Source organism: Castor canadensis, chromosome 5 (assembly GCF_047511655.1).
Source record: "Castor canadensis chromosome 5, mCasCan1.hap1v2, whole genome shotgun sequence".
Lineage (NCBI taxonomy): Eukaryota > Metazoa > Chordata > Mammalia > Rodentia > Castoridae > Castor > Castor canadensis.
This window is the reverse complement of record NC_133390.1, coordinates 1,823,444-1,842,571: the sequence shown is the minus strand read 5'-3', so window position 1 is coordinate 1,842,571 and position 19,128 is coordinate 1,823,444. Positions and strand designations below refer to the sequence as shown.

Below are 19,128 nucleotides of genomic sequence, written 5' to 3'. Positions count from 1 at the left end.
CTGTCCCCTGCACAGGGAAAGGGGACAGCCGCCTATAGCAGAGCCACAGAGGCTGTGGAGGTCCCTGTAGTTGGTGTTCTGGGGAAGGGGAAGGGCCACATGCCATACAGAGGCTTGGGATTCCTGACCTAACGCTGTACCCTATGCATTTACAAGTAAACTGAGGCCCGGGGAAGAAGCTCCTTGGAAGAGGGTCATCTCTCTGTCTGGCTCAGTGGCTGGGAGCCATGTGTGTACCCCACTACTGAGAGCTGTGTCCCCCAAGAAACATGAAGACACTGCCATGCTTTTTGTAAAGAGCAATATAAATATATTTCCACATAGATAAAATACAATAAATAGGTGGCCGTCACAACACCTCTGGCTGTACAACAGAGGCGGCTGCCATGAGGCCTGATGCCCAGGGGACTTTGCCAGGGCCCTGTTGTGTTTGAGGTAAAACTGGATAGAAAGTGTCCCTTTAAAGGCAGAATCCTGCCGGACACAGTCTGGGAGCACCATGGTGGTGGGCCGGGGAACACAGCCCTGGGCCTCAGCCTGGAGGACCTTGGAGTCACTTGGAACATGGCCGGCAGTCACCAGGATCATGGTCTGGTACAGCCACCAGCCAGGGTGGAGAGCCTGGCTCAGAGCAGGCAGAGAGGTGGGTGGACCTCCTGCCTGCTCCAGGGCCAGCGTCGGGGTCCTGCCCACTCTGTCTCCACTCCTGGGGGCCTGCACCCTTCAGCCTGTCCTCAGCCGCAGGACCCTGGAGAAGGGCTCCTTGGCGCTGGAGTAGATGAGGTAGGAGCCGGCCGCAGTGTCAAAGGCCTCCCAGTCCCGGCAGCCGAAGGTAGGGAGGCTATGCACTGCCACGAAGCCCTCATAGCCCTGCCACCTGTGAGAGAGAAGAGTCAGCTGCTGGTGGCCCTGGGGCAGAGGCTGATTCCTGCCCGTGCTTCCCCAGGACTCCCCACCTCCCTGGGCACAGGCAGAGGTGCCACGCAGCCCCGGGCTTTCTGAACTCCTGGGCTGGAAGGCCCCTGTTCATCTCACAGAGTGGGAAACTGAGGCTCAGGGAGGGAGACAGTCCTAGCCAAGATCCCAAAGTCCCTCACATGCACCATGATCCTGACTTGGAGCCAAACGTGCAGAAGCGAGGTCAGAAATCCTAGTGGCTTTGAGGGTTTAACTGTGGGGGTCAGCTGTGGGGTCAGCCGTGACTGTGGGCGCATGCCTCACCTTGACCCGCAAACAGAGCCACACACAAGTGCAGCACTCTCTGCTTTAAGCCTCCCACCAAGCCCCGTGTTAAGAGGCCTTGGCCACTGGCCATCAGTGGGTTTCCAGGGTTTACCCTTTAAACAAAGACGTAGTTTTTGTGGCTTCATTTTTGCAGGGAGAAGCCCCTGAGTGAGCAGGGGGGATAAGTGGCTTTAATTTAATATTTTTCCAGATTGCTTTCCAGAAAGATGGCAGTGAGCCCAGGTCATAGCCTGACTCTGAACTGTTGATCCTTAGGACTAACAGGTGGAAAATGGGCAGGGCCAAGCTTTGAGAACAAACCACTTTCCACACGCTTGATAGCTTTTCCATTTTTCTTCTGAAAATTCCCATTCATATCAATTGCTCATTTCCCCAAAATAAAAAATTCTTTTATTAATCTCCCAGGTTTACTTTCCTTGCACGTGTGGTGCTGTGCTATTTGATTTCGGTGAGATGTCCCTTTCTCCACATGAGCTGTTCACATTTAGGTGGCCAGACCTAGTGGCCACCAGCCAGGAATCTTCTTCAGACGATTTTGAGGTGATATAAAAGCACCTTTGTTTTTCTCCTAATCTTTTTGTTGTTGCATTTTTTACATTTGGAATTTTCTCACCCCCCACCCCCGGCCAATTTGGATTTTTAATTCCTATAAGATTCATTTTTGTATGAAGTAGAGATATAGCTTTGTTTTCCTCCAGATAGGTGGCAAATTATCTGAGATTATTTTATTAAATAACATGTCCTTTTTCATTTACTCCGAATACGACATTTATGGTATTAAATGGTCATGAATGTTTGGCTTTTCTAGGCTATATTCCATTCTACCCATCCATTTATTTTTAAAACATTGATTTGTTTTTGTGGTGCTGGAGATGGACCCAGGCCTCGGGCATGGTAGGCAAATGCTGTACTGCTGGATCACCCGGATGTTTATTCTGGCTGAAAACTCATCCTGCCTTGTTTACCTGAGGACAGGCCTCAGGTATTCATTTTCACTATTCATTTTCAAAGGTTCTTGCCATGTAAAACCTTTATTCTTCACATCCTGTTTTTTGGGTGGTTCTAGCGCTTGAACTCAGGGCCTCACACTTGATAGGCAGGTGCTCTACCACTTGAGCCACTCCACCAGCCCTTTTTTGTGATGGGTTTGTTCAAGATAGGGTCTCATGAACTATTTGCCTGGCTGACTTCTAACCACGATCCTCCTGATCTCTGTCTGCCTCCTGAGTAGCTAGGATTACAGGTGTGAGCCACCGGTGCTCAGCTTTCCATATCCATTTTGAAATTACCATGTGGAAAGTCTACAGCAACAGATTTCAAAGTCTAAAGAAAACTGATGATATTCTAAGAAAACTATAGATGTCCAAAGCTATCTCCAGAGAGATGGAGACCTGAATAAACCAAGAAGTGTGGGGGAAACTGGGAAAGGTGTCAGAGATGGTATTAAAAGGAATCAGGCCAGACGGTTTTGTAAATGAGCTTAGCTTACTCATGGCCCAGAGTTGCAGTGAGAAAATGCTGCAGTGTGCATTTACAACATCAGGCTTTGTGTCTAATCGGCTGACGGTGAGTCCCCAAAGATAATCACAGACCAATGCATTCCTATCACGGACACAAAAGTCTGGATTGCCAGCCGCGGATCTGGCAGCATAAGAGATAACCATGTGCTATTGTGGGGCAACAGCTGCAGAAGCACAAGGAAGCCTCACGCTGTGAATCACCCATCACGTCAACAGATGAAGAGAAACTCACAACAGGCTCTGCAAACCATAAACACAACTGGCTGCTTGGGGCAGGTGGATGGCAGGTCCCACTCCTGTGACGCTCAGTGACCACCTCAGAGAAGAGCAAGCCCAAGAACTTCTAGAACACTAGAGAAGCAACAAAAGCTTTGGAAAGCAGGGGGAAAAGCTGTCTTCATGCTCAGATGTAGTTACGTTCCCTGGTCCTCTGAGACTCGGCTTAGGAAAAAGATTAGAATTGATGAGGTCATTTGGTCAGGTGGCTAGACACAAAAATTGATGAGCAGCTGGGAATAGAAATAAATTACATCCATTACAACACTCGAAAACTCCTAGGAAAAACTGTAAAAAGAATGCCACCATGTCTGTAAGAGGAAAATGACATACGTGGAACTTCTGCTAGCATGACCACTTAGGAGTCTCTGTTCTGCTTCCAACAGGTGATGCCCTGGTCCAGCTCTGCCTGGGGATGTTACCTTGTCCCAATGGTCCCGACTGTCCCGAGCCTACAATCACCTGTGAGGGGAGGCGAGCCCCAAGGGCAGCCAAGGTAGGCAGGAGGGACCCTGGCTCTGGCAGTATTTACAGTGTTTACCTGTAAATAATACTGTTCACTGAGAAGCTGTTTCCATCGAAAGAGTTGGCGACCACCAGGAAGTGGTCCTCCCCTATGGAGAAGAACTCCCAGTCCAGGGCGCTGTGGAGAGAGGGAGCTGGTGTGAGGGTGTGGACACAGATGCTGCCAGGGTTGGGGCCCAGCCTCTGAACGGGTGTCACCTCTATGAGGTATACTTCATCTTCCCATGGATTTCTCATCCTCACACCGGCTTTATTCTAAACTTCCTTCCAGAGTGCCCAAAGCTGCTCGATTCTAAGCTGTGGCCTCAGGAGGAGCCGCGGTCTGACGACACAGCTCACAGCATGGAACTTGGCTCCCTGCTCATGGCTGTCCTCCCAGTGGCCACCATGCTCGTTTCTGGTGGGCACAGCTACTTGCTCTTCTTCTCTGGCTGAGGGTTCTTTTTTAATTTTAAGAACTAGATGAGGTGTTAAGCAGTGACCATTGTGAACCCCTGTCAGATGATTGAGAAGTTTGTGGGACACAAATGGAAAGTCCTCTTCACTGCCAGCACCCCCAGCCCACCCTGTTTCTGATGGCTGGGTGTGTGTGTCCCCTGCAGCACGATCTCCTCACATTTACACAGAACCCGCGGCCTCTGCATGCATTTGTTCTCCTGCACCGGGCATGTGACATTGTCCTGGGAAGTGTGGCGAGGACCCCGGTCACCCCGCCAACCATCCGAGAACTCACTCTGCCCTTCCCACCAGCCTGGCCTGGTACCTGCAGGTGGGGATGTCCTGAAACTTGACGAAGGTCTGCGCGGTGACGTTCAGCTCGTAGATGACCGAGCTGATGACGTAGGAGTCGTTCTGAAGCTGCATCTCCACATCGTAGCTGTGACTGTTGGCGACCGCCAGGAAGATCCTGTCCCCTATGTGGAAGACCTCCCAGTCTGCAGCGCCAAATGTCTAGAACAAAACGAGGCAATGCAGGAGGCAGTGAGGGCTCCCAGACCTGTCTGTGCCCCTCTTGGTGGTCATGCTGGCCTTACCACCATTGCTCCCTGCAGGAACTATGCCATACCCAGGTGTCTGTCCAAAGGGCCTTTCAGCTGGTGTCTGTCCCAAGAAGTCCATCTGCAGTAGCACCTTCTCCAGGGAGCCCTCTGGGTTCCTCCAGCTCTCCCCCACTGCCACTCTGAAACCATGTCTAGGGGCCTCTCATGCTTCCTCCCGCAAATTTTCCAGCCTTGGGATGTGGGGCACAGTTTGTCACTATACAGACTGCCTACAGTGTTCCTCTACCTATGGTTCTTCCATGGGACACTCAGCCCCTGGAGGGTGTGGGATGGGTGGGGTGATGGAGCCTTCGCTATTGACCTTGAGCTTTGCAGGAGATTGAGGGGTCTATTTGCCTGTGAGGCCCACAAGAAGGAAGTATAGTGATGGAGTGCTGGGAGGGGAAGGGCTGAAGAAATCCAGACCCAGGCTGGGTCTGAGCCCTGGAGAGGCTCATGGGGACAGCAGAGTCCTGTTGGGAGACCTCCCAGGAAGGCAGGGTGGGGGTGGAGGCTATCGTGGGGAAAGGTATGTGGTGGCCCACATGGGGTCTGTGCTGAAGGACAGTGTGTAGACATTCCCTGGGGACCCCAAATCACAGCTCGGGAACTTGTGGCCTCAGCTCCTGATCTGTGAACACAATGGCAGGATGGAGCAAATGAGGCCGCATTGTTTTAAGTTATTACATCTCATGTGAAGCAGAATGACACTGATCCAAATAAACTAATGAATCGGTGCGTATATTGCAATTGCTGGTAAAGCACATTGAGCTAGGGTGAAGAGGAAACTGGATTTCCATATGACAAAGACTTGTATCCAGAATATATAAAGAGCTCTCACACACAAGTAACAAAAAGGCGAAAAAGTTAAGATGGAGCAAAATATGCAAACAGGCATTTCACGAATGGAAATGTCAGAAGCCAAAAAGCACACAGAAAGTTGCTCGAGATTACCAGCCCCCAGCAAACTGTACAACAAAACCACGTGGAGATATTACTTCAAACCCAAATGCCTAAAATTATCAGAAACTACAGGTAGCAACTGGAACACTTGTACCTTGCATGTGGGAGTTTGCAAAGTGGTACAACACTTTGGGAAACTCTTCAGCAATTTCTTCAAAAGTTAAATGACCCAGATTGCACTCCTATGTTTTTACCTCAAAGAAGTGAAAGGATGTCCATGGAAAGCCGTGCATGAGAACACACTTAGCATTTTCAGGACAAAGAGGAGACCCTCAGGCAGCCACCATCCGGAGGCTGGGTGGACAGCTGGTCATAAACTCTCACAACAGAAAGCCACTCAGCAAAGGTAAGAAACTAGCCAGTAGTCAGTCTCCAACAACACACAGATGACTGTGTAATGACAGGCAGGACGGTTAGGCCATTACAGATCAGCTGTGCCTGGTGGGCAGGGACAAAGGGCATGTCTCAAGTGGGGAAAGTTTGGCACATATTTGTGGTGGTGGTTAGATGGCTGTTTGCTGGAATGCTGAATTGGACACAAGCCTGAACTTTTCCTTGTGGGCACAAACAGATGAGTTCCAGAAAAATCCAGGTGCCCACAGGGCAAAACAAGCCTCTGAGGACAGGACTGTTTCTTGTCTTAAATCCTCTACACTGGCCAGGCTGTGACCCAGACACAGTGTACATGGGCTGGAAAAAGAGATGGATGCACCGATTCCTCCCTCCCCGTGGGATGCAGTGGCTGGCACCTCACAGCCTAAGTAGCCTGTGCTCAGTTTGAGTATGTGCAAGGATTGGAAAGACAGATGGAGGATGGAAGATAGCAGCCAGGGTTCCTTTGTCCCAAAGGGCTGGTGGTTAATCTTACGTGTCAGGTGAACCAGAGAGCTGGTGAGACTTTCTGGCTGTGTGTCTGTGAGTATTTCTGGAGATGGTCATGTTTGCCTCAGCAAACTGAGCCAAGAAGCTTGCCATCACCATTGCCTGTGGGTAGCATCCAACCTGGTGAGGGCAGATCAAGGAAAAGGGCAGAAGAAGGGAATTTTCTCTGCCTGGACTGGGACAGCCCTCTTCTGCTCTGGGTGTCAATGATCCTGGTCCTCAGGCCTCTGGGTTGGGACTGGATCTTACCACTGGCTCTCCTGGGTGTCCAGTTTGCACGAGGCAGGTTGCGAACTTCTCAGCCTCATATGAACTGATCCCCACAGAGCACCTGCTCTCGTTTATAGACTCTACTGGTTTTGTTTCTCTGCGAACTCACGCTAATCTAACGGTAACTCTCAAATTGTCTAGCTGCCTGGAAAGTTCGGAGGGGACCATTGGATCCACAAAGCTGTGTCCTGTACCTGCTTCCTAGGCGAGAACAGTTTGCTTTCAGTATTCTAGGCAAGCAGTTTGGGCACATTTCTCTGCTCCGTAATCCCCACTAAGGGTAAGAATCCACCTCCATATCTCACCTTCTGGGGCCACCAGATACCCTGTGGAGACTGGGGTGACCCCTGAAGTTTGGATAACAGCTGGTTCCCTGTCTGCGTGTTACCTCACCCTCCCCTGCTCCCTGTGATTTCAGGATGATACTCAGGGATGGGTTCTACGGGGATCCCTGTTGTCATGATCAGGAATTGAGCAGGGGTGCAGGAAGATTGAAGCCATGAAGCAGACAAGAGCCCTGCCAGTTCTATAGGCTTGGCTTGTGGCTGCTTCCTGGGGACACTGTGCACCCCACAGAGAAGGCCATCTTGGGGAGATCCCAGTTGTCTTGGCTGGGGTCATTGTCCTGTTGTGGAAATGAGCCTTGGATGAGCCGATTGCATCTCTTCCTGGTTCAGCCCACACCCCAAGGACCTCCAGCTCCAGGGACTTCTCACAGCACCCAAACCACATAGGAAGAGGCCAGGACCTCTAGGTCTTTTTGACCTGCCCTCTGCAGAGGTCAGTAACCTCCTCACCTGCAAATTCGGGGCAGTGCTGCCCAGATGTCTCTTGCTAGCTGGCTGGCACTGCTGGGCATTTAGAAAAAACAAACTCTAGGCCAAATGGAAAGCTTCGTTCTCTCCATGGACAGCAGGGGGCGCTGCTGCCTGTCCGAGCCCAGCCGCTAGGCAGCAGGTGAGACCAGCATCTGGTCACTTGAACACTGCCCGAAAGCCTGCCCTAGAATCAGATCCAGATCAGGCCTGAGGAGGCATGGAGTAAGTTCAAGCTAAGAGCAAGACTTGTGGGGACAAGGACGAGGGACATAGGACTCCCGTCGGTCACCAAACCCTCAATGGGGCCAGCAGCTGGCTGAGGCTCTCTGGATTCGGGAATCCTTTCCTCACACACTGTTTCTGACTTCTGGGGGGCAGCATTCAGGGCCACCCATGTCCTCTGAGTGGACGGTGACACTTCAGGCCTTCAGGACCTTCAGTCTCATCTGCCTTTGGTTGCTTCACAGAAGACAACCGTTAGGCACCCACGCATATGGTATGATACCAGCCAGTTTTCTAACACCACAGAGGAGAAACAGAAGTTGTCAGGCTATTACATCATTCCCTTCTGGGGACAACCACGTGTGTGCACACTTGTGCACATGCTGCCTGCACACATGTGCACACACATACCTGCACGGGCATGCTCACCGTCTGCATGCACACAAATATGCGTGTGTACATATGCAGACACGTGTCCACAAGCAGTGAACACACTCGCACAGCGCATATGTGTGTCCACACCTGTTCCCCCAGCATATGCATGCACAGGACCATACCTGGTGCAGACGTGCACACACACACACACACACATGTATGCACACATGCCTGCACACAGACATTCCTGTAGGCACTCACATGCACACACCTGCATGGTCACGCTTGCACGCATGTACACTCCCCCAGTACAAGTGTCACATTCCAGGCTTTCTTCCTTCTCAGAACCTGTTCACTGTGTTGAGGTGGACTCTGGATGGACTCTCAGGGAAAAGCCCTGAGGTGGGCTCTTCTGGCACTGGGTGAGCAGTGCCAACTTCGTGCCAAGCCAGGCCGAGCCTCAGTGATGGGTAAAGTGTCCTCCTACCCCCAAAGGGCCTGTATGGGGGACCCACACATGGGGACCCGGAGGGGCTGCCCAGGGGTTCTTCTGTGCTCCCACACAGAAGAACCAGTGCTGTGTGGAGGAAGGAGAGGGTGAAAGGTAGGGAAGAATGGCCAGGCAGCAGGAGTAGCAGGGCACATGCAGGGGAGGGAGCCTGGCACAGGCAGGTAGGAAGGATGGAAAAAGGAGGCTGGGACAGCTTGGGAGGGGGCTGGATGCTGTGGAAGGGCGTCAGGAGACCCTTTGGGGACCCTGGCCCATCCCTAGGGTGTGAGAGGCACAGGGCCTGCTGTAGGCACCCGTGAGCGGGGCTCCAAGGTGGCTCAGTCCCTCTCCTGCTCCCTGTGCCAGGGTCAGGGAACCTGATTCTGATTCAGCAGACACAGGGGACCCTTCCATCTGAATTTCAGATAAATGATAGGTTTTGAGAGTTGCAGGACACACTTTTATGGAAACAATTATTCATTTTTTTATCTGAAACTCAAGCTGACCAAGGTGCCCTGCATCTTGTCTGGCTAGGGTCTGGCAAAGACCAGCAGGGGGTGTCACTGACTCAGTGCTGGGCCTTAGCTGGTCAGGCCCACAAATGGCCAGTCACAGATCTCAGTGGTCCCACAAGCCAGGCTGCCGGAAGCCCCCTCATGGGCAGACCACACTTGCCTCTGCTGGCCATGGGCTCCTCCCCTGTGAAGGAGGGGGGCCTCCAGGGCAGCATGAGCAGGGGCACTGGGTGTGCCACAGGCTGGCAAGTCACTCCTGGGCTCCCAGTGCATTGCAGGGAGAAGATCTCCACATCAAACGACCTGCCAGCCCTTCACGGCACTGGAGCCTAGTGGCCAGGCACCTGCTGGGTGGGGCAGGTCCTCCCCTCTTTTCCCAGCTGAATCCCATGGTGAGGGTGTTGACGGGCTCGGGAGCACCTCGGTTGGGTGATGTCACTCACGACCTGCAGCCGGAGCACTGGAGCTCTGACAGCCCCCATGAGGGTAGATGGGTACTTGCCAATCAGTGGATCAGTCACTGGGCAATGAGGTCTTGGGTTCTGGTATTGATGGAGAAAAGAATGAGGATGCTTGTGTGGTCCGGGAGTGCCAGGGAGGGAGGGGAAGGGGGGATACATGGCCAGGGCTCCCTCCCCAACTGCCAGGGTAAGGCACTGCTGTCTCACTGCGGGCCATCAGCTCAGGCCCAGGGGGCATCCCTAGAGGCTGCAGGGGTTGTGGTGCTGGGGCACTGGGCCCGGCACACTTGCTAGCCAGCTCCTGGTGCTCCTCTGTGCTCTCATCTGACCTTAGAGGACCCCCTAAACCTGGCACCTCTGCCAGCTGCCCAGGCCACTGCCAGCTCCTGTCACAGTGAAGACAGAAGTCAAGGGGCATGGCTGCTGTGTTTACAGAGCCCTCTTGCCCAGCATCACCCAGCATCTTCCCAGGGCTGCCCTGGTTGGTGCTGGCCTCTGGGAGGGATTCACTCACACCACTTTTCACTTTATGGAGGAGGAAACTGAGGCAGACAGGCCTTCATGTGGCCCGGCCTCAGTATGTGTGTGTGTGTGTGTGTGTGTGTGTGTGTGTGTGTTCCCAGCCTGCCTGTCTAATCTGGCTGACACCTGTCCTCAAAGCTGCACCTGCTGTGCTCTGCCCAGGTGTCACTGGTGTACACCACCATGGAAGTGTGTGCACCTGTGCACATGTGTGTTGGGAAGCACTGGTTCTGACCCTCAGGAATCATGGAATGCCTTGTTTTGGGCACATCTGTGACAAGCAGTCCGTGCTGACCTGGTGGCCACTGCTGTCCTTGTTATTACTCTACCACTCCTTAGCCACAATTTCAAACCCACAAAGCTCCAAAGCTGCAAGACTTTTGCAGTCTGCAGCCAGCTCGCTTAGAAGCAAAGTCCACCCACTCAGACGTGAGGCTTTCAAAGTCTGTGTGGATGTCGAGTGTGCACCTGCAGAGTGCATTTTTATTACAAGGCACCGCTGGGTGGTGGACAGGGCACAGGGCGTGGCCTTGCTACCTTGCAGGTTTGGGAGCTTTGGGCATAGGACTGTGATGATGACATCAGTTTCACAGGGATACTAAGAGCTGCTGGAGTGTACACTGATTTGCAGGATACCATTGCTTGGAGATCTGACCCAGAAGCAGAGGTCTGGCGTGACCCTCAGCAAGACAGAGGAAGATGAGGAGGGTTTTGGTTGAAGTGGAGGATATTGGATGACATGGAAAATGTCTAGGCTGAAGGTGTCTAGTCTTCCAGGCACAGAGGGCCCACCGTGTCGTGTGTGCATGCTCCAGCGTGCATGCCTATGTGTGCACAAGTGTGCAACTGTGTAGTGTGTGTGCACCGGGATCCTGAGTGTGTGCTCTCCTGCTGATTCTGGGGATTTGGGGCAGGAGAGAAAGAGGTGCCTTGTTTACTTCAGGATCTCATCCCCACTTTTCTGCCTCTTTTGTGTCTCCCTGGACATTTGTGCTCTTCATGGAGATTGCTTCTGACATGCCCGCACCTCACTCCCACCCCCAGACACCTGCTGATGACTCTGGGACAGTGCCTCTGGCCCAGCTCCTTCACAAGCCCCAGACTTAAGCCTCCACCCTGCATGGGTCCCTGTGCCAAGCCTGTGCTTTCTATTCAGCCTCCTCCCTGACCTCCACTACTGGCCTCCTTTCCCTGAGCAGCACACGTATGGCAGCAACAATCCTCAGTCTTGGTCAGAAGCCTGGCTGCCCCCTCCCATTCTCCCCTGTCCGGGAGCCAACACTGCCCTGCTGCTGTGTGGTCTGAATGTGCTGTGCAAACACAAGCTCACACGGAGGCTTGGTCTCCGGTGTGAGTGGACCCTGCTGGGCATGTTGAGGTACAGGGCAGAGCCCCACGGAGGGATCCCAGCCTCTTCCTGAGTGGGTTCTTACTCTCTGAAACTGGGTTAATGACAAAAGCAACAAAGCCAGTGGTCACAGGCCCAACAACCCATCAGCTCAAGCAGCAGAAACCCTGCAGCTGGAGGCTGGATCTCCCAGGAGAGGCTGGGTCATGGGAGTCCGGGTCTCTGCCACCTGGAGGAAGGTTCTAGAATTCTTGTGTGAGGACTGAGTGCCTGGAGGGTAGGGCCAAGGACTGTGCTTCTAATTGTGCCCCCCTGGGTGGCAGCCAGCTTCTGCTCACCCTGCCACCGGCTGCAGGACTCTGCATGCCCACGACCTCCCTCTGAACCACCACACAGAGCCCTGACCATGGAAAGACAGCGAGGTCTGTGTGCATGGCCACTCACAAATTGCCCCCAGCCTCCGTCCTGGACCCTTCCAGAAAGGGGTCCTCTGCAGAGGCCGGTGCCTCCCCATGGCTCACACGCACATGCAGAGCCTGGGGACCTCATCTACTTCAAAGCTCATGTTCGTGACAGAGCAAAACTCAAGCCCAACAGTAAACAGATGAAGACATCTCCAGGGCCGAGAAGGATTTACACAAAACGAGAAGAATGTTGGCAAAACATGAAAGTGGACTTGTGCAGGTTTGAGGAACTAGGAGGGGCGAAGAGACGGGGCTTGTGAGAGAAGACAGCTGCCCAGGCAGGACAGGGAGGAACCCTGCCATCTGTGCGTGGTCCTGGCCCTGCCCAGGGTCCTGCAGACTCGTGCAGGACTCCGCCACCACCATGGCCCCAAGTAGCCCACTCCCTGCTGAGTCTGGCTTCAGCTTGTTTCTGGTCTTATGTCCCCAGACATTCTGCTCCGCCCTTCTCTTCTCCTGGGCGCTTCTCTAAGGAGTGTCACTTGCCTCCTCTCCTGGCCTGCCTTCCCCCTAGGTTAGGGTTCTGCCTCTACCCTTTGCCAAGGTCAGTTCTTAGATGCAACCTGAAAGCGCAGAGTGACTGCCACTGCCTGGTGGGCCTTTCTATCTCCACGCAGGTCACCCCCTGCAGAAGCACCCCATTTCTCTCAACAACCACAGTCCACAGATGTCTCCTGTTGCCATTCCAAGCAGGCTGAGATCACAAAACTGTGTCTTGTCTAAAGACCTCCTCTCTAAGGTCTTGTCAGTACGTAGTGTTGGGAGCCAGTTGAGATACTTCCAAGTCTAAAGGAGAGACATCTGCCCCCATCCAGCCCTACACTGCCCCAGAAGAGAGTTAAGCTGACTGGCTGTCCCAGGACTGGAGACCTGGCACCCCTGAGACACAGAGCAGGGCTCAGAAACATGTGGCAGGGTGAGCAGGACTACTGTGAGCACCCAGAGCTGCTCTGGCATGGAAAATGCCACACCAGGGACATCACAGAGCCAAGGTGCCCTCCCTACACGCTTTGGGCTCTACTCAGGAGTGTCAGAGGTTGCCACTGCCAACAAGGACTAAATTGGCCTTGTGCCATCTAGAAGACTCAGGCACTGGGATGGAAGGTTCAGGCCACACTGGTCCTGGCTGTCATGGGCCCTCCCTCCTGGTCACCTGTGTCCAGCAGGTACACACTGTAGATACGAGATGTCTTTGGAGAGAAAATGGATAAAACTCAGGCTCCTTACCAGGAAAGACTGGAAGAGCTGGAAGGAGCCGACCAGCCAGATGTACAGGTGGGAGTGAACCTTGGTAGAGGTGCCATTGAAGGTGTTGGCCACCACAAGGAATGAGTAGGGCCCCACGGTGAAGAACTCCCAGTCATAGGCGCCAGAAGTGGCGATGGTCTGGTTGACCTCGAAGAGCTGCGTGCTAGGGTTCCACTTGTAGATGATGCTGTCAATGTTGTGATTGTCACCTGGAGCCAAGAATGGCGTTGGGGGAGGGGACATGGCAGCTGGCAGAACACAGCCCTCCCTGGTAGTCCCATTCCTAATCCCCACACCCTTTGGGTCTAATTAGGGACATGTGGCCGCTCTAGACATGCCCTGCTCACCTGAGTCCCTCTCACCCCATCCCCTGGCCATCACGCCCCAGCCTCTGGGCCTCCATGGGTTCTGTTCCCAAGTGAGAAAGCTCAGTGGCTCCCACAGCCTTCCAGAAAGCTACACAGACCTACAGGGGACAAGGCCTCTCACCTCCCCAGCCTCATATCCCTCCAGCGTCCTCTCCTGTTCCTGCAGGTCAGAACTTCCCACAGCACACTCCCAGCACCCCCTCCTCCATGGTCAGCTCTTTCCAGGCCTGCTCTGCTGGAGCACCTATCCTGTGGGACACCCTGGTTGTTGGCTTCTGGGTTCCATTTTGCCCTCGAATGGGATGGCTGTGGGCTCCTCCTCAGGTCCCCCACAGGAGTGTCTGGTGGGCTGCAGAATGGGTGAATGCTGAGCTGTGTGGCCAGGGAGGCTGGGTGGGAGGTTCCCTGCAAGATGGCTGTCTTCTTGGACCCAGTCCACCCCCAGGAGTTGCAGGACTGGGAAGACATATTGGCAACCAGTCATGGGAGGAGCAGGGCCAGGGACCAGGCGTCCCAGCCTCTCCCAGACTACAGAGTGTGCTCAGAACAACAGCCTGCATGTCCTCAGGGCATCAGCAACTCCAGATCCAATCCCTGCAGCCACGGACCCCACAGCCACACACGCCAGCATTCCTGCGACTGACTGGGCTGCGTTCAGAACCCTGCCTGCTCACCTGTGCCAGCCAGAATCCAACCAAGCGCAGATTGCCGGCTCGTTAGTTATTTTCAAACTGGGGGGAAGCCAGTGGACAGAGTCTATGCTGGGATTCTGGAGGCCCATGTCTTGGAGTGTCTTCCCGTAGGTGGGAGCCACACAGGACCCTGTCTGTCTTTCTTACCTAGGCAGATGAGCAGGTGACTGTGATGGAGTTCATGGGTGCTCACTCTTATGTCAAACGCCAGATAGGTGAGCTCCAGGAAATGGGCCAGGTTTTTTCTTTCTTTCTTTTTTGTTGTTTTTTGAGACAGGGTCTCACTATATAGTACAGGCTGGTCTTGAACTTGTGAGCTGATGTCATCATTATCACCAACCATCACCATCAGTGGTACTAGGGTTTGAACTCAGAACTTCACGATTGCTAGGCAAGTGCTTTACCACTTGAGCCATGTTCCCCCTCCCCCTTTAATGAGATGAAAATTCTCCTGCACACAAGTCATGCTCTACCCCTGGAGTCACTTCCTTTTGGGTCAAAGATCACACCTGCCTTACCTTCCCGGTGGTTGGCCACTGCCAGGAAGTGTTCCCCATCCACCTTGAAGGCCTCCCAGTCCCGGGCACTATGGGTGACAATCCTCTGGTACAGGGTGAACTTCAGCTTTCTGGGACTCCATTTGTAAATCACTGAGAACTCCTGACCCCGTTCATTCGGGCCGAAGTTAGCCACTGCCAGAAAGATCTGAAATAGGTAAACCCGGTCGGCTCAGTTCTGATAGGTGCTGGGGGTCGCTACTGAAGGTTTCTGAACTTTAGTGTTTCTCTCACATCTAAGCCCACCCTCTGTTAGGGCTCACTGTGGGGTGGCTGGGAGTTGGTGGCTGGTTCCCCATATCTGGTAATTTTCTATCTCTATCTAAATTCAAATCAAAACAAATTCCAAACTCAGAAAATGCTTTATGTTCAAAGCTATTCCCCAGGACCTGCATGGGTAGAAAACACATTAATGACCCTCTCAACAGAAAGGAGGGCCAAGATGGCAATCATGTGACATGGAATGCTCTAACTTTGCGCAGTTGTGACTACAACAGGGGCAGGAAGTGTGGCTCGCCGTTCACCTGCACCATGTGTTTGCCAGAGATGGGAAAAACATTTTCCTCTTTGTCTGAGTTTCCCAGTTTTTCTTGGATTGCATATTTCATTTTTATAATAAAGACAACGAAACAATTTAAAATGTCATCAAACCCAAAAAGAAAAAAACGCACTAACTGTTCATTCACCACTCTGAACTTGGACACAGCGGGGTCCACTGTGGAGGGAAAGGTTCTGTCTGCTTGATGCCCAGTGTCTAGATGAGGGCCCAGCTGTGCCCAGGACGTCTTTGCTGGGCGAGTATTTGGAGGATAGTCATGAGAAGCTGGCTCTAGGACATTGTCCTTTGGAGTCCAGGGCATGGAAGGAGCTGGGAAGAGAACATTCCATCCTTCCTGCTGTGATGTCAACACCTTGCTCAGTCCCTCTGCCTAGTCCAGCCTGGTTGAAAGGGACCACCTGCGTGAGCTGTCCTCCTCTGCCTCCTAAAGCCTGGCTGTCACCGTCCATTTCAACAGACATCCCGTATCCTCAGATCTAGTATCCCTGGGCAGTGATTTCTGCACTGTGACTGGCTCTGTAAATAATCTCACCTGGGTTTGGATTTGGCCATGTTGGGTCCACAGAACTGGACAACATCTTAGACACCTCCCATCCAGGTGGGGGGAAGTTGAAAGACTTCTCAGTCATGTTCTAGATTCAGAGCTGAAGCCCAATGCCTGTGACTTTCAGTCTCTCTCCACCCCACACCAGCAAGGTTTTGGAACCCTCAGAAATGCTTTGACATACAGAGTCTGCAGAAGAAGCCCCAGCCGGTGGGCATTGGGAGGCTCCAAGTTAGCAAGGAAGGGGAAGCCAGCAGCTCAGACTTGCCTTCTTCCCAATGGTGAAATGTCGCCAAGACTGTGCCTGGTGGGTGAGGATGTTCTGGTAGGAGACGAACTTGCCCTCCGTCCATTTGTAGATAGCAGACCTGGCTTTCCGATTGGCTGTTGCCACAAAGAGCCCCACATTGGGGATGTGGAACACCTCGATGCCCAGTGTCTCAGAGTTTGTGAACAGGCTTTGATGCTCTTCCACGTAGTCTAGTTTGGCTTTGGCTTGAGATGGGAAGATTGTGATCCAGTTAGCATGCCCAAGATCCCCGGGAACCATCCCCAGGGCCCCAGCCACAACACAAGCCTTAGCCCAGGGCCCCAGGTTTCATGAAGGGCAGTTTCCCTGCATCCTCCTTCTACCCTAGTGGGAAAGGCCTGTTAAGGGACATTGCTCCTTTCTGCCAGAGGTTCTGGCGGTCCTTTGATACAAACAGGATGAAATTTATACCATATTAAAATATTTCCCAAGGTTCCCTGCTTCAACAATTTGTGCCTTGGGTACAGGAGGGCATATCCCATGGGGGAGCAGCTGCTTCTTCCTGTGACAGCCTGTTTGGAACCTCGGTCCCTGTCTCCAGTTATGTTCCCCCAGCTGGAATGCACTGTGAAGGGCTCGAATAAAACAAAGCTTCTAGGTGTGTGGCAACATGTCATCTTATCAGTGGCCTAGTAGACAGGAGAGTGAGGACCGGGACACATATGAGGAAGACCACAGGAGGCCTCAGCTCATCTCTCCTGCACTCTTCTCTGGTCATTTGGGAAGAGGAGCTGAGGGATGATTTCCAAATTGAATGCATCAGCTCACCATGCCTTGTTAGCATCAGTTCTGCACCCTGAGCAACACGGGCTCTGAGGACAGCCCTGAGGCATGCCTGGGCAGGGCTACCACCTGCTCCAGGTGCCATTACTCTCAGAAGTGTCCCCACCTGGGCAACCAAGCACGTGACCATCTAAAGATGGTCGAGGCCCCTCACGTCTTCACCTCACTCCCACACCCAGGGCATTGTGGGATGCGGACACCAAGTCCTGAGCTGGCCTCACCTGCTAACACCGAGACCCACTTGCTGCCCATGCACAAGTACAGCCCCCTCCGGGCAGCGTCAAACCAAAACTGGGCATCCTCCGCCTTGGTGCAGGGTGGCTGGGACCCCAGAGTCACTTTCACATCGGTTTCTGTGGGGAAGACCAGGAAGAAAAGTGTCCTGTATGTCAGGGCTGCCTGGGGGAGGATGCCACCAGAGGGTTCCCCAAACCAGGTGGTTCTCTCTTGCCTTTGCATGTGGCTAGAGGGAGCCCCGGGTATCTTGGGGCGGCCTTGCCACATTGCAGGTGGAAAGGGTGAGACGGGGTGAAGAGAGTGAGGCAGGGCGGGGAGGTGCAGCCGGCCACCTGCACGACAGGACACCAAGACATTCCCTGTGTGGCTGGCCATCCCTGGCCACTGTGCACTACAGGTGTGGCTCTCGGTCCCTTTGCCTGTGGAAGTCACTAGTAGCTGTGTGCTGCTTTTCTCTGCCCCCAGTGCCTGTCCATAGGGGCACTAGTTGCTAACTGTGTTTGTGCAGCATTCTGACCTCACCTCTTCTCGTAATGATGCCTGGCCACAGGTCAACCAATCCTGCTACTTCTCCACCTTATGTGGACAACTGTCTCACTCCCAGCTGTGTGACACAGTAAATCCTAAGCTGGACATGTGTGGGTGGGGGCTCTCCTGACTTGTGAACTGAGAATTATGAATCTTGGGAGGGGGTCTCCAGGAAGAGGTCAAAGAGGGAAGGTTAGCTGGTGCTGGCCTGTCTGATGGCACTGTCTGCTTTCCTGGGTGGACGCAAGTGTTCCTGCAGCGAGAAGCGAGGCAGTGAGGTTGAGAAGGGAGCCCTGTGCAGGTGAAGGTTCGGGATGTCTCCTTGGGGTGGGGAGTGGGTGGCCTCACCTACTAACCATAGGGATATTTCAGCACGTCGTTATCATCTGACTTCCTCGGAAGCCCCTGCAGTGCTCGTGGGATGGACAGCTCGGCCAGCTGGGCGTTCCTGCTGGGACACAGCCGTGGGGTGGCGTCTGAGCCAGGCAACATGACAAGCTGCCTCATGAGGCCCTGCAGAGAGAGGGGCAGCAGCTCAGTCCTGCGGCTGCTGGGGGCATTGGCCCCAAGGGACAGTGAAGGGACATGAAGTCTAATCTTCAGAGCTAAGGGAAGAGTCTGCATGTTGATTGTCAGGGAGCAACAGGGAGCAATGGCAAAGAACTGAACACCATTCCCAGATAAACCATGGATGGAGTTTCCGTGTTGACTTTCTTAGAGTGACCAGACTACATTGTGTGTTCATCTGTCCATCCATTCTTCTAGTCACCCATCCATCCATCCAACCGTCCATCTCTGTCCCTCCATCTAAATGTTCACATTTACCTATCCATCCACCATCTGTCCATCTATCCATCCTCCAGCCCATCCAACATCCATCAACCATCCATCATCTGTCCATATCTGTCTTTCTGTCCCTCCATTTATTCATCCATCAACCATCCATTTGTCTGTCCATCTACCCTCCCTTTGTACCTGTGCCTGTCCAAGTATGGCATCAGTAAATTGTCGCAGGATACCTACTGTGTGTCAGGCATGGTTCCACGTGCTGTGGACGCCATAGGGAACCACAGCCCCGTCCCCTACGGAACAAAGTTCCCGCCCTCACCCTAGGGCAGAAACAGCAGCCAGCAAACTCAGCAGGCCTGGGCAAGGGCAGGGCTCCTGAGAAAGGACGGCACAGGGCAGGGCTGGGAGGGCTGGGTTTGGGCACTGTCTTATTACAGTGGTGGGGGCACCTCCATGGTAACAGGACCCAAGGGAGGGACCTGGGGGACTTTGGGAAGAATGCACTAGGAGGAGGGACTAGCAGTGCCACGCCCTGTGGTGGAGACTCACGGGTGCCCCCTGTGCTCTCATCTGGCAC

At 53.5% G+C, this 19,128-nt stretch overlaps 1 protein-coding gene across 1 annotated transcript in view; it reads right to left on the bottom strand.

Annotated features, from left to right (window-relative positions):
- Positions 1 to 323: 323 nt before the first annotated feature.
- The window catches only part of Tspear (thrombospondin type laminin G domain and EAR repeats), a 188,969-nt gene continuing 170,164 nt past the window's right edge, over positions 324 to 19,128 (bottom strand). The window contains exons 5-12 of the mRNA XM_020177219.2: positions 18,119 to 18,275; positions 17,219 to 17,350; positions 16,173 to 16,399; positions 14,763 to 14,949; positions 13,164 to 13,393; positions 4,330 to 4,517; positions 3,583 to 3,684; positions 324 to 877 (exon numbers count right to left, since the gene is read on the bottom strand). Coding sequence (XP_020032808.1) covers positions 724 to 877; positions 3,583 to 3,684; positions 4,330 to 4,517; positions 13,164 to 13,393; positions 14,763 to 14,949; positions 16,173 to 16,399; positions 17,219 to 17,350; positions 18,119 to 18,275 — 1,377 coding nt within the window. The 3' untranslated portion in view covers positions 324 to 723. The remainder of the gene's footprint in view (positions 878 to 3,582; positions 3,685 to 4,329; positions 4,518 to 13,163; positions 13,394 to 14,762; positions 14,950 to 16,172; positions 16,400 to 17,218; positions 17,351 to 18,118; positions 18,276 to 19,128) is intronic.